This window comes from Crocuta crocuta, unplaced genomic scaffold (genome assembly GCF_008692635.1).
Source record: "Crocuta crocuta isolate KB4526 unplaced genomic scaffold, BGI_CrCroc_1.0 scaffold351, whole genome shotgun sequence".
Classification (NCBI taxonomy): Eukaryota; Metazoa; Chordata; class Mammalia; order Carnivora; family Hyaenidae; genus Crocuta; species Crocuta crocuta.
In genome coordinates, this window is record NW_027530853.1 from 775,874 (window position 1) to 801,194 (window position 25,321).

The following is a 25,321-nucleotide window of genomic DNA, read 5'->3' on the forward strand; positions in this document are numbered from 1 at the left end:
TGGAATTTTGGCCAGACACAGGGATGGCATGAATAGGTCATGGGTATCTTTATTTATCACTGTGATCTTGGTGTGTTTCAAGCCCTATTCTAAGTGCCTATTATCTATCTATCTATCTATCTATCTATCTATCTATCTATCTATCTGTTTCTTTTTGAGAGAGAGAGAGCACATGAGCAGGGGATGGGCAAAGAGAGAGGGAGACACAGAATCCAAAGCAGGCTCCAGGCTCTGAGCTGTCAACATAGAGCCTGATGCGGGGCTTGAACCCACAACTGTGGGATAATGACCTGAGCTGAAGTTGGATGCTTAACTGACTGAGCCTCCCAGGTGTCTCAGTCTATGGTATATTATCTGCAGAGACTACTGCCTAAAATTCCTTCCTTCGAAGCATAGAGCCTGTTTCCCCTCCCTTTGAATCTGGGTTGGTCTTGCGCCCTGCTTGGGCCACTGGAATGTGGTAGAAATGATATTGGGTGGGTTGTGGATTAGGAGAACTAGAAGCTTCTGCCTTCATTTTCTTGGAATATAGCTGCCATCCTGTAAGGAAGTCTGGCTTAGACTACTGAATGATAAAAAATTACATAGAGACAGGGGCCATGTGGAGAACAACCACAATGCCCCAGGCGACAGCTGGGACCAAGTCTCCTGACAAGTTTCCATCTCGGATCTTCAGGTCTAGTTGAGCCTCAGTAGCTAGATATGCTGTATCCACTAAACTCTGCCTGAATTGCCAACCAGAAGCAATACAGTGGTTGTTGCATTAAGCCACAACCCTTTGGGTGATTTAATGCATATGACCTTGGAATTCTTGAGGGTAGAGGCTATATATTGCATGTGGGAAGAATATGAACCGTGGTGGCCAGAGGCCGGCTGTGGCACACTGTCCGCAATGATGGCCACCAACAATTTTCCCATCCCTGTACATGCATGCCACTCCACCTACTATACCTATTATGTCCTCTGCCCTTGAATCTGGGCTGGCTTTGTGAAAGGCTTTGCTTGATAGAATGTGGTAGAATGAAGTTTGGGAAGTTTTGAGTTCTAGCCTTAAGAAATCTTATAGTTTCCTCTTTTGCTTTAAAAACTCAGCCTCCAAATGAAGACTAAACCATCCTGCTAGAGAGAGTAGCCACATGGACAGAAGCCACATAGAGGAGAAGAGTCAGTCCAAAGCCCCAAACATGTAGGTGAGGCCATCTTGGACTCTCTATTCCTAATTGAGCTGGTGGGGCACAGATGAACCATCTTTGCTGTGATGGTTCATTTTATGTCATTGTGTAAAATTGACTGGGTCATATGATGCTCAGATATTTTGGCAAACATTATTCTGAGAGGGAGTTTGAATGAGATTAACATTTGAATAGGTAGACTGAATAAAGCAGACTTCCCTCCCCATTGTAAGTGGGCCTCATCCAATCTCTCTCTCTCTCTCTCTCTTTTGTTTTAAGTTTTTATTTAGAGTGTAATATTAGTTTCAGGAGGTAGAATTTAGTGATTCATCACTTACATATAACACCCAGTGCTCATCACAAGTGCCCTCCTTAATACCAAGCTCTTGAAGGCCTGAATGGAACAAAAAGGCAGAGTAAGAGAGAATTCTCTTCTACTGCCTGTCTTTGAGCTGAGACATCAGTCTTTACCAATCTTTGGACTCAGACTTGGACTAAAATTTATACTATTGGCTCTCCTGCTTCTTGGGCTTTCAAACTCTGACTACTGCCTGCTCTCCTGGGTCTCCAGCTTGCCAAATGCAGATCTTGAGACTTCTCAGCCTCCATAATTGTGTGAACCAATATATATAAAAACATAGATCTATCTACACCTACCTAAACCTATATCTGTATATATATAATCTCCCATTGGTTATTGGTTCTGTTTCTCTGGTGAACTTGACTAATCCACCTGCTAATTCTTGAATTCTAGGCCTATATCACTGTAAGAAAATACAAACAGTTGATATTTTAAGGCACTAAGTTTTGAGATCATTGTTACACAGCAATAGATAACTGATACAGTGAGTTTCAAGGATTATACTATTTATCCTTAAGATAACCCTATGAGGTAGGCACTATTTTAATCTCCATCTTACTGATGAGGAAAGTGGGACATGGGGAAGAAGAGTAACTTACCCAGAGTCACAGACCTATTCAATAGTAGAATTAGTTCTTGAAACCAGGCAAGCTGACTCCAGAGGTCACATTCTTAAGTACCATAACTGATTCTCTTCTGCAATACTATTTTAATACTATCAATGCATTCTGTCCTTCTGAAAGGAATGGAGTCTCTAGTTATAATTTAAATGATTCTATGACTGTTCATTAGACATTTTTGGACTCCTAGAAATTGTCCAATTTAAACTTTCTAATGATTTTTCATATAAACCCATTTTAATGGAAATAAAACATACATACATAAAAGAAAAATGCAGTAATCATAAGCATATAGGTTAATGAATTGTTACAAAGCAAATATACCCATTCATATCAGGAAAGGGAATATCACCAGCACCTCAGAAGCTCCTTCATGCCTTCTATCTACCTCCTCCTCCCCAAAGTAAGCCACCATCTTGAGTTCATACATCATTATTTAGTTTGCCTAGTTTTGAATTCATATAAATGGAATCATATGGTATATATTCTTTGGTATTTGGCTTCTTTTTACTAAACATTATTTTTATGATATTCATCGATGCTGTGTTTAGCAGCACTTCTTTCATAATTACTGCAATATAGCAGGAGGTGGCAAACTTTTTCTGTAAGAGGCCAGATAGTAGATATCTCAGGCTTTGAGAACTACATACAGTCTCTGTTGCATACTCTTATTTGCTGTGTGTGTGTGTGTGTGTGTGTGTGTGTGTGTTTTGCACAATACTCTAAAAATATTTAAAAAAATTCTTAGGTCTTAGCTACAGGCTGGATTTGGTCCATGAGCCAAATCTGCAAATCCCTGCTATATGCCATTTGTATTAGTTTTCTGTTGCTGTGCAACAAATTGCTCCAAAGCTCGGACACCAATAAACATTTACTATTGCTCATGGTTTCTGTGGGTCAGGAATTTAAGAGTGGCTTAGCTGGATTGTTCTCCCTCAAGATTCTCCATGAGTTTGTACATAAGATGTTGGCTGTGGCTGCAGTCATCTGAAGGTTTGACTGGCTTCCCCTCAGAGTGACTGATCCAAGAGAGCAAGGTGGAGGTAGAAGTGTCTTTTTTTTTAAACAAATAGTTTATTGTCAAGTTGGTTTCCATATAACACCCAGTGCTCATCCCCACAAGTGCCCCCCTCTGTGCCCATCTCCCCCCTCCCCTCCCACACCCATCAGTCCTCAGTTTGTTCTCATCATTCAAGAGTCTCTCATGGTTTGCCTTTCTCCCTCTCCCCACCATTTCTCCACTTCTTCTAGAAGTGTCTTTTGCAACATAGCTTTGTTAAGTCACACACCACCAGCTGACACAGACTAACCCAGGTACGTGTAGGAGGATATTATATAAAGGCAAGAATACCAGCAGGTGGGCTCACTGGGACCATTTTCAAGGCTGACTGCCCTATCACTGCATGCATATATCACATTTTTTCATCCATTTCCAGTTGATGGACATTTGGGTTGTTTCCCATTTGGGGCTTCTATTAATAACACTGATAATATTTTTGTTCATGTTTATTGATGTACACATATATGTTGGCTATTCTAATGATTTCTGTGATTGCAGTGGGCTGGCTGTTTTTCTGATGTTCTTATTTGGCTTTAAAATTTTTCTTTGGCAAATTTGAGGGCAGCATTAAATTATGGCAATGTCTAGTATAATCTCTGAAACAGGATATGCAATGCCTGAAATTATTATTTTTTTTGGTCACTGGCTTGATCTAGGCTACTTGGGTATCTGTAAAATTAGTAACCAGAATATACTCTATTGTTTTATTCCTTTCCTGTGGTTTATTCTTTTAAAGGAGGAAAAAATTTACCATAATAATGTGACAAAAAATGAAACACTGTCAATACCATTCAGCTACTGATGGGAAGGAAAAACAAGAAAAGGATGTAAGATAACAATAAAGAGGAACAACTTATATTCAGTGTATATTTGCATACAAACAGGGAGGTGAAGAACAAAGAGAAGGTGAATAACAGCGGCTGTATTTCTCAGTTTGTCAAATATAAAAGCCTTTAAAAATGTTTTCAATGTTCAGTGGCTGTTTAGTTTCTAATTGCAAATAAGTTTATTTTTATTTTTTTTCCTAGCTGCAATTAAGTTTAAATGTCTACATAAAAATAGGTAAGATATTTAGCACTGCTAACAGTAGCAGACTTTCTTGCATTACACAGAATACATATATAACAGGGGATTGAGAAAAAGGCACAAAATTGTAATTCAGCAAAAACAATAATACAAATTAGCAATTAATAGTTGGGTGTGGACTATGCTGGGTCCCACAGTAAAAAGACTCCATGTGGGTTGAAAGTTGTAGTAATGGCCAGCAAGCCTCCAGCACTTCCACTGTTTTCTAAAGCACTTTACCAGGGAAATAGCCTATGATATACACTTAGGTCACGTATTTTCCTTGGTCCCTGCACATCCATACCAATTAAAACAGTTTGTCTCACCTGGAAGGAACGTTGATTTTCATTGACTGGGTTCATCAGGGGATATATCAGGTACTCTACAATTTTCCACCAGCCTTATTCACAAGGTAATTTGGTCTTCCAGAAGTAAAAATGTAATTAGTCCACTAATAATGTCATGATAATCATGAAACATCAGTGAAAATGGTTTCACCGAAAGTCACTTGGGATCTGATAGGCAGTGAACTTTCTTCAGGGTTTGAGGAAAATTCTTTACTTTTTTCTGTCAATAAGTAAATAGTTTATTTTTAAAAAATCAGGTTTTGGTGTTTGTATGTCATCTTCCTGGAAATCTTACTAAAGTTCATATTCAGAATGAGTAATAAGCATTGTGGTCCTGGTCCTGGAAGAACTTGCTCTAAAAAGAAAAGCAGATTTCCCTCTTGGTTTCTATTTAGTTTCTATGTCCCTAATGGTATAGTGCAATGGTCCTGGTAATTAGTTAGCACTTCATAAATCCCAATGAGAAAAAGAAGTTAAAATTGCCTTTATGGAGTAAAAATATCAGCAACTATTGAGCATTAGTCATTTTTTTTTTTTTTGAGAGATAATGGCTAGCCTGTTTATAGGCTTTGGCTTCTACAAGACTGAAAGCCTGATTCATAGTTCCTGCAGATTAAGACCAGTGCAATAAGAGTTCACAATGTAAACATAATAAAACACATGAGAAATAAGTCACTGTAAGTGAGAATCAGCAGAAACAACAATAGCAGAGTGAGACTCATAAAGGTGATGATATTGTAATTATCAGATATAGAAATCATTATAAGTATGTTTAATATATGAAAGACATAAAAAGAGCACGTTTATAGAGGAATGGTACCTTATGGAAATAATTAAGCAAATTAAAAAAAAAACAAATAGGACATCTCACATATAAAACAGATAATAGAAAACAGAAACTCTGAATAGTTAAATCTCAGCTAGGACATAGCTAAATGATAATTAGTGAATGGTAGGACAAAGAAGCTACCTATGAACAGTTTATTAAAGAAGAAACTCAAACAAAATGGTAAGATTCACAGGTAGAGGGGGAAACCCCACTAAGCCTGGTGATAGTTGATTATCCAGAACAGAATTTTAGCTGAACCTGAAATTAGTTCAACCTAAAAAACAATAATATTAATGTAAATTATTAATGTGGAGAGACCTGGGGAAATCTATCAGAGATTAACAATATGAAGGAGAATTTCAGACACACAGAGAGTTGCACAAGAATAAAATAGTGAAAGAAAAGAATGAGGGGTGACAATAGAGAACTGATAGCTGAGAATTCCCCAGATGCAAAAAAAAAAAAAAAAAATCCAGGAAACCCAATGAATCCTAAAAAGGCTAAATAAAATACCTAAACACAGTGTAAAAAATTTCAGAATGACAACAAGAAAGGATCTTAAAGTCAGTGAGGCAAAAAAATAATAAGGCTATCTAAAAAGTACAATGATTAAACTGAAAGCAGACTTCTCATTTATAATAAATGTCAGCAGAGTGCACTAAGAGAAATGTGTCAATGTGGACTTTGAGCCAGCTAAATTATCATTTAATAACTAGGAAAATGCAGAACACCAAAGACAGGCAGACTTTTCAAAGGAGTGAAAGACTGATAGCTGACTTCTCTGTAGCAATAAAAGAGGTGAGAAGATACTAGAGAGATTTCTTTAAAGGGATGAAAGAAAAGAACTACCAGCCTGGATTTCTAAATCTACCAAAAATATCTTTCAAAAATGGGGGACAAATAAATGTATTATAGACAAACTGAAAACTGTCATTGTTTGCCACCAGCATATCTACATTAAATAAGATTCTATCAAATGTCCTTCAAATAGCAGGAAAATGATCCCATGAGGAAGGACAAGGTATAAGAAGAAATGAAAAGCAAAGAAAGTGGCAAATACGTGGCTAAATCCGAGTAAACAATAATTGCATAGGACAACAACAATAATACCTTGTGGGTTTAAAAAACAAGGCACAATTAAGATGTAAGAAAACAATCATGTAAAAGTCAGAAAAACATATAGGGAGTTAAAGTGTCCTAATGTTCTTATATGATATAGGAGGAGGAAAAGAGATATTTAGATCTTGGTAAGTGAAATTGTTCCTGTTGTAATTTCTAACATAGCCATTAAAATGTAGAGTGTATAGCTTATTTATTAGTAAAGAAGAAGAAATGGAATTATAAAAGTTGTTAATCTGATAAAAAAAGAAAAAAGAAACTGAATAGAACAAACAAAAAACACAAAATAAGGTGGTAGATTTAAGCCTAAATATATCAGTAATATGACATGTTTAAAGTGATAAAAAAAAAATACTTTCAAGCAAGAATTCTATAGCTAGCAAAACTATCCTTCAAGTGAAATGAAATTAACTTCTGGATGAACAAATACTGAGTGTGAGAGTGTATCTATCACAAACCAACCTAGAAGGAAATTTAAAATTATAAAGAAATTCTTTTTTTTTTTTCATTCTAAGTGTTCTGTATTTATTTATTTTTATTTTTTTTTTTAATAAAAATTATAAAGAAATTCTACAGGAAGTCTTCCAGGCTGAAATGAAAGTACCGAAGTCACACAGAGAACTAAAAATCCTTGGTAAAAATAACTACATAAGTAAATATAAACTGCAGAATAAGTGTTTTTTGTTTGTAATCTTTCTTCTTCTATCTGGGAAATGGCATGAAGCAATAACTAAAAATCTGTATTGATAGGCATACAATGTCTAAAGGTGTAATTTGTATGACAACAACAGCACAGAAGAGCGGAGAGGTAAGGGAGCTATGTAGGAGCAAAGCTTCTGCACACAACTGATATTAAGTTAGTGTTAATACAAACTATGTTCTTATAAGTTAAGATGTTAATTATAATTTCCAGAGTAACCACTAAGAAAAATAACTTAGGAAACACACAGTGAAATAGCAAAGAAATTAAAATGTTACATTAGAAAAGATCTATTTAATGCAAAAGAAAACAGCAATAGAACAGAGAACCAAAAAAACTCTCCATACTCAAAAGCCAAAAAACACAAAACCATAAGATACATAGGAGACAAATAGAAAAATGGGTGATGTAAAACCTACCTTATAAATAATTTCACTAAATGTTGATTAAATACATAAAATGAAGATATTAGCAAAATGGATAAAAAACATGATCCAACTACATGCTGTCTCAAAGAGATACTCTTTAGATTCAAAGATGCAAATGGACTGAGAGTAAAAGATGGGAAAAGAGATACTGTAGATACAGAGACTAAACAGAGGCTGGTGTGGCGATCCTAGTATCAGAGACGATAGACTCCGAGGCAGAAATTGTCATTAAACTCAGAAAGGACATTTTATAGTGATAAAAGGATCAATCCATCAATAAGGTATAACAATTATAAACATATATGCACCTAACAGAGATCCTAAATACATGAAACAAAAAATAACAGAATTGAAAGGAGAAATAGACAAATCAACAATAACAGTATGAGATTTCACCATCCCATAGAATAAGACAAAGACTTGTAAGGAAATATGGTGATCAATGCTATACACCAACTAGACCTCACAATCATCCAGAGAACATTCAGTGTTGTAACAGCAGAATACATGCACATGGAATGTTCTCTAGGATAGGTCATGTGTTAAGTCATACAATAAGTCTCCATAAATTTAAAAATATTGAAATCATACGAAGTATGTTCTCCAACCACAATGAAATTAAAGATCTAATAATAACAGAAGGAAATTTGAAAAATTTACAAACATACGGAAATTAAAAAAACACTCCTAAATAACCAATAAGTCAAAGAAGAAATCAGAAGAATGATTAGAAAATACTTTGAGGCAAACAAAAATGAAAACAGAACATCCCCAAACTCATGAGATGTAGTGATAGCAGTGCTCAGAGAAATTTATAGCTGCAAATGCCTACATTAAAAAGAATAGAGATCTCAAACCAACAAACCAAACTTTCTCCTAATAAACTAGAAAAAGAAGAGCAAATTAAACCCAAAGCAAACAGAATAAAGGAAATAATAAAGATAGTAGAAGAGATAAGTGAAATAGAAAATGGAGAAAAAACCCAAAACTATGAACATGAACAATTGTATGCAAACAAGTTAGATAATTCAGATGAAATGGACAAATTCTTAAATGTACACAAACTACCAAAACTTACTCAAGAAGAAATGGAATATCTGAACAGAGTTATAACAAGTAAATAGAATCAAACAATAATCAAAAAACTTTCAAAGAAAAGCCCAGGACTAGATGATTTCACTGCTGAATTCTACCAAATGTTTAAAGAAGAAATAACACTAATCTTCTTATTCCTGAAGCCAGAAGGAGATGTACATTTCCCAACTCATTTTATGAAGCCAACATCACCTTGATACTACAACCAAAGACATAACAAAGAAAGGAAAGACCAATATCCCTTATGGACATAGCTACAAAAACCCTCAACAAAATATGAATAAACCAAATCCAGCAGCATATTAAAAGTATTATACCATGGCTAAGTGTGATTTGTTCTTGGAACACAAGAGTGGTTCAACAAATGAAAATCTATCAGTGTCATAGACCATATTAATACAATGAGGGGGGGAATCATATGGTCATCTCAGTAGATGTGGAAAAACCATTTGACAAAATCCAACACTGTTTCGTGATAAAAATTTTCAATAAACTTGGAGTAGAAAGGAAATTTCTCACTAGGAATAGAAGGGAAATTCCTCACTCCTAAAGGGAATTTACATAAACTCTGCAGCTAACATTATACTTAATGGTGAAAAACTGAATGCTTTTCTCCAAAGGCTAGGAACAAGGGAAGGATACCCGTTTTGTCACTTCTATTCACATTGTATTGGAAATTCTAGCTAGGGCAGTTAAGTAATAAAAAGAAATAGATGTGTGCAGCAATATTATTCATACTAGTTCAAAAGTGGAAACAACTCAAATGTCCATCAACTGATGAATGGATAAACCACTGTGGTATATCCATACACTAGAACAGTATTTGGCCATAAAAAAGTATGAAGCACTGACACGTGCTACAACATGGATAAACTTTGAAAACCTTATGGTGAGTGGAAGGAGCCAGATGCACAAGGCCACATACACATTTGCATGGAATGCCCGGAATGGGCAAATCTTTAGATAGAAGGTAGATTAATGGTTCCCAGGGAAATGGGGGTGATGGGGATTCACCTGCAGGGACAAGAGAAGAGAACAGGGGATCAAGGGACAGTTTTCTCATGGGGATGTGTGAGGTTAGCAACTGTCTATCAGGGTTCTGAGCACCTCTCCTCTCTCCCCCACTGTTTTTAGCATGTTGTTCCCATATATATTTTTTCCTAATAATAATTAGGCAGTCATTGTTGATGGAGTGGCTACTATGTAAAGATACTACACTAGGCACTTTTTATGGCTTTTCTAATTTTTTTTTTAGACCAAGAGAGAGAGTGAGAGCATGAGCAGGGGAGAGGGGGAGAGGGAGAGAGAGAGAGACAGAGAGAGAGAGAGAGAGGGAGGGAGGGAGAGAGAGACTGAATCCTAAGCAGGCTCCACGCCCAGTGTGGAGCCTGACACAGAGCTCAATCCCACAACTGCGAGATCATGACCTGGGCTGAAATCAAGAGTCTGATGCTCAACTGTCTGGGGCCCCCGGTGCCCCCCAGCTTTTCTAATTTAATCCTCTAATAACTCTATGGAATAGGTATTAGGGTCATTTTTGTAGATGAAGAAACGGAGGCTTGAAAGCTTAATAGATTTTTGTCAAACCGAACAGCTTGTTTAGGGGCAAAGCCAGAATTCGTGTCTCAGTTAGTTGGCCTCCAGAGTCTATGGTAATTCTGTTCCAGTCCTTCATGTGGGTTCACATGTTATTTTTTCTGGAAAAGCAAGGAAGGAGTAAGGTTTGAGACAGTGTCACGCCAGGCAGCCTGTTGTGAAAAGAAGAGCTCCCTGAGGGCTGGAGAGGACAGCAGTGCAGCAGAGAGGAAAGAGAAAAGGCCTCTAGCCAGGAAGAAAGGGAATGCATGAGTTGGTGTGAAATTAACACAACAGGGGCCTAAGGAGCAGCCAGAGTGACTGTCATTGTGATGTGACACACACAGACACACACACACACACACACACACACACACACACACACGGAGGACATGTACTTGCACATGGACCATCCCGTCAGTCTGCATGGGTGATCACTTGGAGTCGATGACATCTACTTACAGAGACACTGGGGGCGGGGACGGTCCCATGTGCCATCTCCCTGGCAGCTGAGCACCGGGGTGCCCAGGAGGTAGAAGCCGTGGTTGCACTGGTAAGACACAGTGGTGCCGTAGCTGAACCTGTGCGGGCCGCTGGCATGGACTTGGCGAAGGCTGTTTTCTTGGTGCCCGGGATCGGTGCAGTTGATGACTGTAATGGAAGGGGACAATCAGACAGAGAAACCAGGATGCAAAGATTTTCTTGTGCTTCTAAACGAGAATTCACATGTCCAAACAGGCATGCATTCCCAGTATGGCAAATGACCAGACCAAAATCGGTAGCATGAAGTTGATCCTGCCTAGGAAGGTGAGCTGGTCCTCAGGCTGCTCAGCTTCCCGATCACCAGCCTTGATTGCCTGGTTAAGGGATTCATTCTTCCACCTCTTGCTAGACTCATCTCTCTGGAGAAGCCTTCCCACCTCCTCCCAGACTGGTTAACTTCTGCCCTGACAGTGTTCCCTTGCACAAATCTCTATTGCTGACCTTATCAGCCTAGATGGTGAGTTGTTTGAATACGTGAATCCCTTGAGGGCATGACTCCCTTGTCTCTGGGAGCCCTATCCCAGGTGCAGCAAAGCTCATTGTCAGCTGAGCTGACTCCAACAGGGGAAAGTGTTTTAATCACTTTTAAAATTTTTAATTAATTAATTAATTAAAGTTTATTTATTTATTTTGAGAGAAAGATGGAGAGAGAGCATGCAGGAGCAGGGAAGGCAGATGAGAGTGAGAGAGAGAGGATCCCAGGAAGGCTCTGTGTTGTCAGTGCAGCGCCCTACATGGAGCTCCATCTCAAGAACCGTGAGATCATGACCTGAGCCAAAATCAAGAGTCAGATGCTTACCTGACTGAGCTACCCACGTGCCCCAGGACAGGTATTTTTTTTTAAAAAAAAATCTTCGATAAGTTTTTAAAATGTAAGGTATTTCCACCTTTGATGAGCTTCTCTGAGGCTCAGAGAGGTTGGTATCACAAAATAAATATGCAGCATGCACTGATTCACACTATTTACTGCATGCACCAGGGCCAAGCAGTGTGCAGGGCAGTAAAGATACTACAGAATTTTCAATTAAGAGTAGAATTTCTCCACCTTGGCACGGATGGACATTTTGGCTGCTAATTCTCTGTTGTGGGGGCAGAACTGTGTATTGTAGGATGTTCAACAGCATCCTTGGTCTCTACCCACTAGATGCCAATAGAAACCCTGCAGGTGTGAGTGACAACAAAAAATATCTCTAGAAATCTGTTCCCTGTTGGGTCAGAGGATGGATAAAAGCATCCCCAGTTGGGAACTGCTGGTCTAGAGAGAAAAGGACAAACAAGCAATTATTTTGTTTGATAAGTGTTCTGATAGGGTAGCAGAGGATGTTCTAGAAGCGCAAAACAGTGCATCTACCTCAGTGCAGGAGATGGAGCAGGAAGGGCTTCCAAGAAGAGGTGACATTTAAACTGGTTCTTGATGGTTGGGGAAAAGTGACCCAGACAAAGTGGGACAGAGGAGAACGCATTTGAGGAGACTGTGGGAGTGCCCTGGGGACAAGTGAAGTTGGAAGAGGTTCAGTGTGGCCAAGACCCAGTGCAGAGGTGAGGCTGAGGCAGAGCCTTACCATTGTAAGGGCACTGGGAAGTCTGGGGAGGCATTTTAAACAGGATATGGCTTGATCAGATCTGCATTTTAGATGCTCACTCTGTCAGGGTAGACAAAGGGCTGCTGGAGGCAGGACTGGAGGCCCTGACTTCTAAGATTTTGCCCCAGCCCTCTGATTCCAAGACTAGTCCTGAGCTTGTTACTTGGTGAAGGGGACCGGTGGCAGGGGTGGGGGGAGGGGCGGCGGCAGGAGCTGCAGTTACAGGAGAATTCGCATCTTGTGCTGGGGACATGAAGCACAGCTCTTGATAAGGGGATGTGGGACAGCAATACCCCAAAGCAGCAAATGCTAAACTCTGTCCTGCCTGAAAAGATGATTAAAGGAAGGCACAGAACCAAGTCATGGAAGTTTTCCCTGAGTTTTCTGGAAACTTCTCTCACTCAAAATGGAGTCTTAAAATGTTATGAGAAAGATACTGTTTTTAGGGTTAGTTGTGATGCATCTTCATTTATTTGAAAATTTTGGTCCTTTAATATCAGTTACAAATGACTTGTGACACACTGCATTGCCAATCGCTGCGCACTCCCACATCCTGCAACGAGGATCCGTCATCCTGGGGACTGTGCCCTCATGACTATAATGATTTGATCAACGTCCAGGTCAGGGCTGGGGTCGTTCATGTTCTGCCCGCTTTGACACTCCACTCAGATGTCACTGAGGCTGCCAGGCTATTCCTGGTATGAGGCAGCTCCATTTGCCCCTACTGCTGTGACCAGCCATGACATGCTTTAGACTTAAGTAGCCCAGATGGGGCCAGAATATCCTCTGCTCAGAGTCTGCTTCTTGGGTCCTTGGATTCTTTTCTTCCTCCCTGCTTCATTCTAACCCCTATGCTCTTTGCTTTTTATTTTTCATTCTAACCTTTCTGATTTTTATTTTCATCAAAAATGGGGCTTCTATATAAGGATGAGTTATTTGTTCTATGAAATGGAAGCAAGAAGATTGCTTTCCATTTCTGTTTTGAAAGGTGCAACTTGTTTGCTTTGCTTATTTAACCAATGACGAAATCTTACAGCGCTGTATCTAGGGGATGAGAAAGTCCTCATTCATGACCCTTCTTTGCCCTCAGTTTTCCCTATTCAAGTCAAAATAACACCAGGGCTGAATCCACTAGCTTTTGGTGCAGGGTCACAGAACCCTATATGGTAGTGGTACTGGGGTTGAAGTGGGAGAAGAAGGGCGACTCACTTCTGCAGGTGGGCAGCGTGTCGCTCCACTGCCCGCTGGCCAGGCACTGGGACCTAGCAGCCCCCTCAGCCACATACCCAGGGTTGCAAACAAACTTGACCACGTCGTTGAGGTTAAACTGGTTGCCCTGAGTGAGGCCGTTGAGTGGGTTGCCTGGGTGTCCACAGGTAATCGCTGCAGCCAAAACAGAAAATAGGTAAGCCTTCCTATTATTCCATACCCCCAAAGTGTATCCTTTTTCTCACCTGGTATTTCTCCTGCCCATGAGTGAGGTTCAGGCCTAAGTCTAACTATAGTCTCCTTAGCTGTAAAACCTTTATTCCCTGAGATCAGCATGGGGACGTACATTCTTCCTTGAAGGTACATCGTAGCTTGGACAACTTGAGAGAGATCGTTCTGTGACTCCCCATAGGGCGTTAGGCCTGGACTGAAGTTCTGTTGTCCAGGTCATCAGATCTGCTCATTTTCTCTGCCTCTATCCCCATGGTGCCCCACGTCCACTCTCCATCACTGGATGCGATGACTACCCCTTAGCAGATTCAGGCTCAATCTACCTCCTGGGCTGAGCTTGGCAGAGCCAGAGTCGATACTGACCAAGCCCGCATGGAGGGATTGCTTCCCATGCCAGATCAGTGGCCTAGAGAGAGCTGTTGCTGAGAGCATAATCCTTCCCCTCTATACACGTAATTTTTGCCCCTTCTCTGTGCTCTTTTACTTATTCTGGCCCAGGTAACATGGAGCAGCTGATCTGGGCCATTTGGGAAGAATGAGCACTCATGCTTGGCCCCGTTCTGCCCTCTTCCTCTTGGGACCCAGTGCCTGGGGGCAGCAGTGTTCTCTACTGCTCCCCTGGAGGCAGGCCCTCCCCAAAAATGGGGGGTGGGGATGCTGTCTTTGCAGCATTGCCTCTGATGGTGTGAATCCATCCCTGCTGGGTTTTTCAGCAAACCCCATATGACTTTCACTTTAAACTATGGCTTCCACCTTAGGCTTCATTAGTAATAAAGGTGATATTTTGGTATACTCGCAGGCCATTTTATTTTGTGATTTGTTCAACCCAGTGCTCAAAGGCCTGGCCCCAGAGTGTTAGGGTTATTGCTTTGTCCCAGCTTCTTCCTTCCTCCTGGAACTGGAGTTCATCCCTCCACCCAGTGGCATTGGTCTCTCTGAGGTTTCTTGAAAATAAGTGCCTGCCCCGGAGCCTTGGCACTTGCTTTCCCCTCTGCCAGAACATCCCTTGGCTCCTGCCCTCACTTCTTCAGGTATCCCCTCAAATGTCACCGTATCAATGAGGCCATTCCTTATGACCCAATAAACAACCTCCTCAGCACTGCTCGGGCCCCTTGCCTTCTCCACAGTAACGGACAGCTCTACATGTAGTTTTTTGCTTGTTCATTGTTATCTCCCTCCACCTGAAGGTAAGCTGCACGGGGGCAGGTTCTTTGGTTGTTCCTCACTACATCCTTGGGGTGGACCAGTGTCTGACACACAGGAAGAGCCTGATAAATATTTGCTGAGTGAAGGAATGTGTGAGCGGATGCATGGATGCAGAAGCTTCCGCTTTGCTCCTTAGTTCTTAGTTCTATGTAGCACCTGCCTGGTATTCTAGTCTCTTTAGACTGAAGTCTCAGTTGACGCTTTTGCCAAGTCTTTCCATTGGTTCTGGATTTTGAGGCTGAGAAACCATGAGGAATGTTTTCTTACCCCAACAATTGGATCCGTAAGGAGCCCAACCCAAACCATGATGGTATGAATGGAGATGGGGGAGCAAAACCAGACAGGAGGCAGGGCCCAGTTTTTGCTGTGGCCAACCCTGGCATCGTTCTGGGTCAGTTCTCTTGTGTAAATCTCAACAGTAGTATCTGTGACTCTAGCGGAGAAGGCCGGGCAGAGCAGGACACATGCTGTTAGTGGACTGCAAGGGTTCGAGACCACCTGGCTTGCTGGGACAAGGTAATGTGTTGTGGAGGCCAGCAGACCAGGATTTACCACTCAGCTCTGCCCCTTCCTTACTTTGGACAATTCACTCTGAGATCACTCCTATATCTCTAAAGTAAGGATTTCGAGTTGCATTAATAGGGTTGCTTTGAAAGTAGATTCATACATATAATTTTCATTCAACATTACTGAGTTCCTTCTATGTGCTAAGCACCCTGCTCTGCTCTGATGATATACAAGGAGGAATATGATATGGTCTCTGACCTCAGGGAGCCCACATCACAGTCCAGGGAAGCAGACGGTTACAACACAGTGTGCTGGTGCTGGGATAGAGGACCATGCAGAGGAGGGGTATCTACCTTCCACAGGGGAGAGAGTGGGTTAAGGAGGGTTCCCAGAGGAAACAGCACGCCATCTACACCTGCCAGATCAGCAGGGTGGTGGGAAAGTGGAGATAAGCTTCATAGGGTCTGCGAACTCACTGAAATGACATGCAAAATATTATGTGGGTGCAGTGTGCTTGGGAGAGGATCCACCCCTTTCCCAGATTCACAAAAGCTCATGAGGTCCCTTCCCAAAGGCTAAGAACCACTCATAAAAGTGAGAGAAGAGAGTTGAATCGTAAAACCTTTGGGCGTACCACCTCTTGAAGGACAGATCACCAAAGTGACTGCAAAGAAAACTGAGGGGTGGTCAGCAAAGTAGAAAAAGAAAGCTCAACAGGTGGTGGGAGTGTCACAGAAGCCACAGGGAGAGCCTCAAGTTATGTTGGATACCCCAGATAGCTGTTTCTCTGGGGACCCTGATTGGTACAGGCTGCAAAGAAGAGGTGGAGAACACCCTACTAGGAAGGAAAATAGAGGTCTTTGCGAAGCTTGAACACTTAACTGGGGCTTGAGGGAAATTAATAGAAAGGAAAAGTAAGCAGTACAGAGGAGAGAGTTAAAAATAGATCAAGTTCGGGGCGCCTGGGTGGCTTAGTCGGTTAAGCGTCCGACTTTCGCTTAGGTCATGATCTCGCGGTTCGTGGGTTCAAGCCCCGCGTCGGGCTCTGTGCTGACTGCCAGCTCAGAGCCTGGAGCCTGTTTCAGTCTGTGACTCCCTCTCTCTCTGACCCTCCCCTGCTCACGCTGTCTCTCTCTCTCTCTCCTCGAAATAAATAAAACATTAAAAAAAAATAGATCAAGCTCGCTAAGGAGGCAGGAGGGAGGGGATCTGGGAATCAACGGAGGGCACAGCCTTGGGCCTGGAGAGAGAGACTTTTCTATAGAGGTGGGGGGAAGGGAGAAGAATAGATGTGTGGGTGGGAAGCAGGAAGTAGGAGTTATTGTTTGATGGCTTCTATCATCTCTGCAAAATAGAAAGTGAGGTTATCTAATCAGCTAATAATTATTGGGGTCTATCTGCGTTATTTCATTTAACCCCCACAACCCTGTGAGGTAGGTGCCATCGTCATCCTCAGAGCAGTCGGGAGACTTGTCTGGGGGCACTGTTTCCAGGTGGTTCATCTGAGCTCTGAAACTAGCTCCTCTGATTCCAGGCAAAGTTCATTATCTGCCTTGGCTATCTGCTGAGAATGTAGGCAGAGGAGGTGGAGGGTGGGCGTTCAGAAACAAGGTGAAATCGTGCAGTAGCTGTGTGGGGATGGATGAGAGAGCTAACCGAGGAGATGTGGGATTGCCAGAAGGTTTGGAGAGTAATATGGAAACCGTGGATTTAGTGGTAGCTAACACAAGTGCTGACCTCAGGGTGATCACTTATAAATGTTTGTTCTTTTTCTCTTCGCTTTCTCCTCCATGTACTCCCCACATCTCTGTGCTCCAGGAGAAAATGGGGCTGGATCCAAGAGGTCCTGGATTCTGTCATGTGACAGCACTAACATCACCATCATCAGAACAATAGCAACAGCATCTGCTTACCGCCTCTGTCAGGCACTGTTTGGACCACTTTTGGTCCAAAATATAATTTATTTAACCCTCACAATACTCTGAGGTATCTGCTTTTGGTAGATGAGGAAACAGGCTTGATGGTTAAACTAATCCATCTAAAGTTATATAGCCATGTGATACACAGTGGGAGGTCTGGGTAGGACCCGGGCAATCTAAGTCCCAGGTCCAAGCATCTAAATACCTTACTACACTGCCTTTCAGTGCATACCAGGTCTAAAATTAAACATCTTTTTTTTAAAAATGTTTTTTTATTTATTTCTAGGAGAGAGAGAGAGAGACAGCGTGAGCAGGGGAGGGTCAAAGAGAGAGGGAGACACAAACTCTGAAACAGGCTCCAGGCTCTGAGCTGGCAGTCAGTACAGAGCCCGACGCGGGGCTCGAACCCACGAACCGCGAGATCATGACCTAAGCGAAAGTCGGATGCTTAACTGACTAAGCCACCCAGGCGCCCCTAAGATTAAACATCTTAAGCAGACATTTTCCATTTATTTTCTGACTCCAACATTCCCTATTATTTATAACCCACATCTCTGCACGTACATTCTGTGCCAATTCCTTGAAGGCATTAGAATTTGCATCTTCTGGAGGAAACCACATGTTTAGTTTAGACCCGTCTGGAAGAGTGACTGGATAGAGATGGGTCTTGCTTTGTGTAACCCTAAAATTTAAGCAGCTATTATGACTAATTTTTCATGCATTGTTCATTGAATAAGTCTCATTGTTATATTGCTCCATCTCATATAGGAAGAGCCAAATGAAGAAGAATTACAAAATTAAACAACACAACCTGCACTTTACACAAAGGCTCACTTCAGGGAACTTTAAAAAGTGAAGAATTTTCCAAATTACTTCTAGGCAGCTGAGAATAATGGTGGTCATCTACATCCAAAAAGAGATAAAAATGCAGATTAACAAGAAGAACAAATAAAACTGTAGAAAGCCCAGGCCTGCAGCATAACCAAAAGACAGAGAATGCTATAAACTTTAAATTATGTGTAAGTGGAAAAACAAACACACCACCCAGGCCAAATGTTTCTCATGCTTCTGTTGTAGGCCTTTGTGGAGAGCAAGACTGTTTGGAAAAGAAGAGAGGAGCTGGGAACAGCCCCATATTGATCTAGAGTCACTGCCGGCAAGAGAGAAAGTCCATCCTAAATGTGAACAAACTGAAAAAGGATCCTGGTATGTGAGTGTACTGACTATAGGAGACTGTACTGACTATAGGAAATGGGCATAAAAGCCTACAAACTTCCCTAAATACCAAAAGAAATGGGTAGCAAGGAAAACATCACACAGAGAAATTCCTGAGCATGATTTCTTACCCATAATAGTTACATAAAAACTGAAAAAAGTAAGCGAACATATAAATCACAGCAATGTATGTGAACGAGTATAACTAACCTATTAAAGGAAATGGTTTTCAAATGGGCTCATAAGGCAAGGCCCAACTCTTTCCTGTGTACAGGATTCAGAAGGGCTAAAAAACAGGGATGGCTCAAAGTATACCAGGCAAATGGAAAAAGGACAAAGTAGCACTTGTAAGTCCAATATCAGGACAAGTGCTAGTCAAACTACAAAATATTAAAAGTGACAGAAGACATTTTAAAGGCTAAAATGACAATTTGCAATAGATATAATAGTTCTGAATGAGTATGTGCCAAATAACATAGCAACTACCTTTGTGTAGCAGAAACTACAGGAAATGCAAGAAAAAAATAGAAGACCAATAAGAATAGAAAACTTTGAGACACACCTCTTGGAGCAAAATAGGTCAAATGGACAAAAGTCAGTAAGGTACAGACAACAAAATCAAGGCACATCTTATGGATTATATACAGAGCTTTATACCCTAATTCCCTTTCTTCTTATAAAGGCACATGGAACATTCATAACAGTTGATCAATTATTAGGCCATAAAGAGAGCATCAATAAATTCCTCGAAGGAGAAATATTACACACAGTGCAATAATATTAGAGATGAATCACAAAATAAAAATAAAAAAGTCCTTTCTGCCTGGAAATTGAAAGAAAACAACTATTAAAAAATTTCTCAGTGAAAGAAGAAATTAACTTGTAACCCAAATTACAGAATTTCTAATCAACCATCAAACGTGAATTATTTTAACGTATGGGATCCGATTAGAGCAGTTATTGGAAGAAATGTCATAACCTTAGGCACTTATATCAGTAACAGTAAAAAAAGGAAAGAATGACAATAAATGAATTGGATTTGCAGCTCAAAAGCTAGAAAATGGACAAACAAGTTAACCAAAGGAAACCACAAAGAGGGACAATGGTGAAGGCGAAAGCAGCAATTAATGATGCAGAAAACTGAAATGTAATGATTGGGTCTTTGAAAAAAAGTAACCAAATGTACAACACCTCCAGCTAACCTAATCAAGAGGACAAGGGAGAAAGTCCACGTTGAGTCTGAGCCCATGACTAGGGAGAGTGGATAACATACTTACGCACACAGAAAGGGGTCTTGCCCGACCAGTGATGATCCTGCTGGCAGATGCGCACGGACATGCCGATCAGGCGGAAGCCGGCATTGCACTGGTACACCACGCTGCCCCGGTAGCTGTAGTTCTCCCCGTTGATGTGTCCATTGACGATGGGCTCAGGGGTCCCACAGTGTCCAGCTTTGGTGGGAGATGAGGAAAGAGTGTAAATTGAAGAAGAGTTTATAGAAGATAAGTGGGGGTTGGTCAGGGTCGGGGAGACAGGGATGGTGAGGAAGAGGACCAAGGACTCAGCCATCCGTTATTTTCCCCACCTTCCCCTGAGAGTAGCCATCCAGGAACGACTTTGGGAATCCTAGACATGATAGAAATGGCAACCCCAAATCCCAAGGTTGAATCCCAAAAGGCCAGCCATCTTTGAACTGTAGTTTCTGTATCTGTCTGTGGGTTAGAAATGATCACCGTCACCTTCCTGCCTCTGGGATTGTCTCCCTCTGTTTTTCATCAGTTAGCATTGACTGAACATCTACTGAATTGAGGGCAACTGGTCTACATTAAGGCAGTCAAAGCCCAGTTGAGTTAAAAATGACTATGCACAAAGAGGTGATCTGGCTAACCCCATCTTTCCTTCTCCTTGAGTGGCAAAAGACACAGACAGCTTAACTTAGGTGGATTACTCTTACTGAGTGGGGTTTGGGTAGAGTATATTCCTAGCATTTCCACTGGTATTCTTTGGCTTGTATGGAAATAATTCACGACTGTATCCCTAACAAGAAGCCTGAGACAGTGGGAGGGCAGCACTGTTCAGTCCGGAACAGACCATCAAATCTACGTTGTCAGGTCTGTGTAGCTAGGACCCTCCTTTGGACTTGAGGGTTCCAAGAAAGAATTGAGAGGAGAGAAAACCTTAGAATCTAAGGTTTGGTAGGGAATGCATGATCCATGGGGGAAACCATAACTTTGTCCTTTGTAAGCCAGGTTATTTTTGTGCTTTTGTCATTTGCTTATTATATAATTCTGTTTTGACTTGAAAATTTTCTCATTCTTTTGGGTGCCCCAAGAGAAGTAGGTTCAGGGTTTTAGTCATGGTGGATGCCCAATAGCTGGTGTTTGGATTAAGCATTTTATGCCATAGGTAAAATGATGTTGTTCAAAAACTGTAATCAGCTTTAGAAGGCTCTAACCACCTGTCTTGATGAGGAAAAATGAGGAGGATAGGTCTGGGGAGGTCACTCACCAAGGCAGCGAACTTCAGAGCCACTCCAGAGCCCATTAGCCATGCACTCCCGCACCCTGGAGCCCACCAGCGTGTATCCAGAATTGCAGGAGAAGATGGCTGTCGCCCCATAGACAGACAGTGTTCCAATGCGGTGCCCACTGGGTGGGATGGGGAGCTCTCCACAGGAGATGACTAAAAAAGAAACCACAAAGTGCTCTGTGAAAAGCCAGCCCCAAGAGGAGGGACATATGCTGCTTCTGAGTAGTAAGAATGATGACAAAGATGAGACCTGTTTAACTGTATTGGGGCTCATGAGCAGAATGTGAGACATGGCAGTGACTTGCATGATGTTACTTTTGGAGCAGTGATTTTCAACTGTAAGTGTGGCCAGAAGCACCTGAGGAGCTTTTAAAATGCCCAGGCTGTACGCTGGACCTATGACTCACAATCTCTAGAGATAAGGTCCAGGCATGTGCATTTTTAAGAACTCCTCAGGTGGTTCAGATGTGTACCCTGGTTAGGAGCCACTATGCTAGAGGCAGAGATTCAGTGTGTCCTTGGTGTCCAGGGCAGACACTACCAGTCAATTCCTTGTCCTTTCTCTGAGTGCAGCAGAAGCCTCCTACTACTCCTCAACAGGGCACGGCAGATTGCCACTGTCTGGCATGTGAGATGAGGTCCGATGGCCAAGGCTACACTGGATGGAGGGCCTTCATTGTGATAAAGCTGTTAACACCCTCGTGACTTCTGCTCTGCCACATACATGGTTATAGTCCGTTGTGGGGTCTAAATTTGGATACGAAAGACAACAGTGACTTGAATCACAGGTGTAGAGAGGATATCATTCCTTCTCCCACCCAGCTGCAGACTTTCTACTGCTCACTGACAAGCCATTTCCTTCTACTGTGTTACAAACACCTACCTCTATCACATCCTTATTGATTAAGTAAATATTACAAGTATATCCCTATTGTAGTGCTGTGGCGGGCCACTGAGACCCCCACTTAGGACCAAAGGACTTCCTTCCCAGCTGCTGGTAAATGACCCTCAGCTGCTAGCCCTCTTCAGACTGCACTGGCTGGAGAGTCCTCCCATCTAGATCATGCCCTCTTCCTGGGGCATCCTGTACCCCAAGTTTGGTCACTGTGCAGGCAGAAAGGCCCCTTGCTCCAACTTGTGGCAGTTCTGAAGGACCATCCCAGCTTCAGAGCTCCATGTGGGGTCAGCTGAGGACTTCACTGATAGTGCATCAGAGCTCAACTTCGCCATCTTCCCAATGCTGCTTCCTCCCCTTCCCTTACAGAAGGTGGCAGTGATCCTAAGAGTACTCCATAACAAACCTCTGTCTCAGAGTTGCTTCCCCAGGGACCCTGACCTTGGAAACTGTCTCGAAGAAACAAACAGAAACAATTAACAATGCATAAGGAGAGGCAGACACACTTCGGTGCCTGCCCCTTGTGCTATATCCATTCCTCCTACACACACTCCCGTTACAGTATCGTCATATCCCATTATCACTGCTTCCTGACTTTGTCTGCCACTCCAGCAGACTATAAGCTTCTTTTTGGTAGGTGTCACAACCTTTTATCTTCATACTTCTAACTGTCATGAATGTTGAATATGTGAATTATCTCCTGGACAAAGCAGCTTTTTAATAAGATAAGATGCTGAGAAGTACTTCCTTAAAGGAGTAAGCATCTCCCCAGCTCCTGATTCTAGATGAGAGTTCAAAAAGAGGTTGCACTTCAATCCCCTGTGATACCTCCTTTCTCCCCTTCCCCATGTACGGTATAGTTCAGGTGGGAGGCACTGGACCACACTTGCCCACCTTCCCATCCTGGGCTTACTTTGGCAGGTGGGCATAGAGTTCCCGAGGCTCCATTTGCCATTGGCCTGACAGCGGATGACCCTCTGGCCAGTGTAGTAGTAGCCAGGGTCACAGATGAGCATCAGCTGGGCCTGGAACTGGTACTGTGTCTCAAAGATGAGCCTCCATCGGCCATGTTCCACGCTGATGCTGCTGATATCGGGACAGGTCACAGCTGGCGATACAAGGGGCATAGAGGAAGATTAATTAATTAACTAATTAATTAATTATGGAAGACACTGTCAAGAGTCCAGAGCTGGGGACTGACTGAGAGACTGTAATGCAGTAATGATGAGTCCAAGAATTTTCAGTTACCAGGCAGGTTTGTTGTATGAATGAAATGGGCTGGGTGGGGAATGTAGCAAACTGGGGTGGGCAGAGCCACCAAAAAAAAGGTGTGGTGGGTGGAAGTGGTATTCAGTCAATATAGACTGTTATATGTAAGTTCTCTTGTAAGTTCTCTTCAGTCAGGTCTTCATTTTTCAAGAGAAGGTTAGGAATATGGATTTTTGTGTAAACTCCTCCAACTTGAAAATGTTGGGAAGCAATTAAAAATTCCATAAGGTATACCACAGGCCAAAGAAACAAAAGCAAATGAAAGTGCAAAAGCTTGTATCTTCAGACTTGATATGGCTCAGTAGGCTGCCAGTTTGTGACTCCAGCTTTAAAATTGAACTGTACTTCTGTCATTTTAGGATTTTGTGATCAAAGGACATTTGTGTGACTACTCTGGCAGTTTTTCCTTCTAAAAGGAAGTGGAGTAGATTACTCCTAAATTTGGTGATGGTTTATGGAAACATCTTAGGGTGCAATGGTCTCTTAATGCTTTGAGAGCAATTTCAAATGGAAGCCCAACTTGGTAGATGACACTATCCACCTGTCTCTGCTCCCTGAATCCCCAGCTTCCATGTACCTGCTTTTTTCTAATTATGTTTTTAAATGTTTATTTATTTATTTTGAGAGAGAGAGATAGAGAACGAGCAAGGGAGGGAAAGAGAGAGACGGAGAAAGAGAATCCCAAGCAGGCTCTGCATTGCCAGCGTAGAGCCCACTGTGGGGCTTGAACTCATGAACTGTGAGATCATGACCTGAGCTGAAATTGAGAGTCGGATGCTTAACTGACTGAGCCACCCAGGCGCCCCTTTCATTATGGGGTTTTTAGCTCACTCCTTGCAGGAATCTCTTCAGCTACATACGCAGCCCCTCCTTACGCCCATCTCCACTGCCCAAGGACTCACGGACACACTGTGGGGGGACATTGTGGTTGCTCCAAAGGCCTGTCTCCAGACACTCTGCTGTGGCCTCGGCACCTGCCTGGAGGTGGTAGCCTTCGCTGCAGCTGTACACAGCTTTGGTCCCCACTGTGTACTCTTTGCCAAACACCATTCCATTCTTGGGGGCCTCAGGAAGCCCACAGGAAAGAGCTAGCAAAGAGAAAAAATATCATGAGCATGTCTGATTCAAGATGGTATTCTGAGAACATATTTGAATCTTTTCTCTCCCCCAAGGCCTTAATAAAATTATAGTAAAGACTAGTAAAGCAGAAAAGCCTCATAACAAAAAGCAAAATGGGAGGATCAACAGCAGAGGAGACTTCAAAAAAAAAAAAACTTTGGAAGATGGATTGTAGATAGATGTGTGTTGAGAGATGAAGTGGAGCTAAGAGCTGCAGGTGAGACCAGTTCTCCTCCATGCTTTCCCAAAAATACAGTGTAGAGATATTCAAGCATCTGTTTTCCACATAAAGGAGAGAGGGTTGTCTTTCCTACTTAAGGAAAAAAAATAGGAACTCCCTTGAGAGAATTAGGACAGCTAAGGTGTGAGTTGGCATCCCAAAGTAAAGTTCTTTCAATTCTAGGATATAAGGGCTCTTAGCCTGAAGTCTGTGCCTCTACCTGCTCATCTCTACTACATACTCAGTTCAACTTCTAATTCATGTCAGAGACCTAGTAAAGATATCACAATAAAGGTAGCCCCCATCTGCTACCTGGAAAAATCAATCTAGACTTTCCTTTAAAATGTAAATAATCAAGGAACACTATACATATGAAGAAAACCAGTAGTATGAAAGACATAAAGATAATATTAAAAATAGAAAAGAAAAGAAATAAAGTTCTCCTTTAAGAACAGACCCAGCTCAGGAAATAGATGATACATAATCTTTAAACATTTGATTAGCA

The 25,321-nt window shown here is 41.8% G+C and overlaps 1 protein-coding gene across 1 annotated transcript in view; it reads right to left on the minus strand.

Moving 5' to 3' along the window:
* Nucleotides 1-25,321, minus strand: part of CSMD2 (CUB and Sushi multiple domains 2) — a 543,202-nt gene that overhangs the window by 43,228 nt on the left and 474,653 nt on the right. The window contains 6 exon segments of the mRNA XM_077769466.1: nucleotides 10,834-11,022; nucleotides 13,707-13,880; nucleotides 20,062-20,235; nucleotides 21,293-21,466; nucleotides 23,122-23,316; nucleotides 24,380-24,565. Of these exon segments, the coding sequence (XP_077625592.1) occupies nucleotides 10,834-11,022; nucleotides 13,707-13,880; nucleotides 20,062-20,235; nucleotides 21,293-21,466; nucleotides 23,122-23,316; nucleotides 24,380-24,565 (1,092 nt within the window).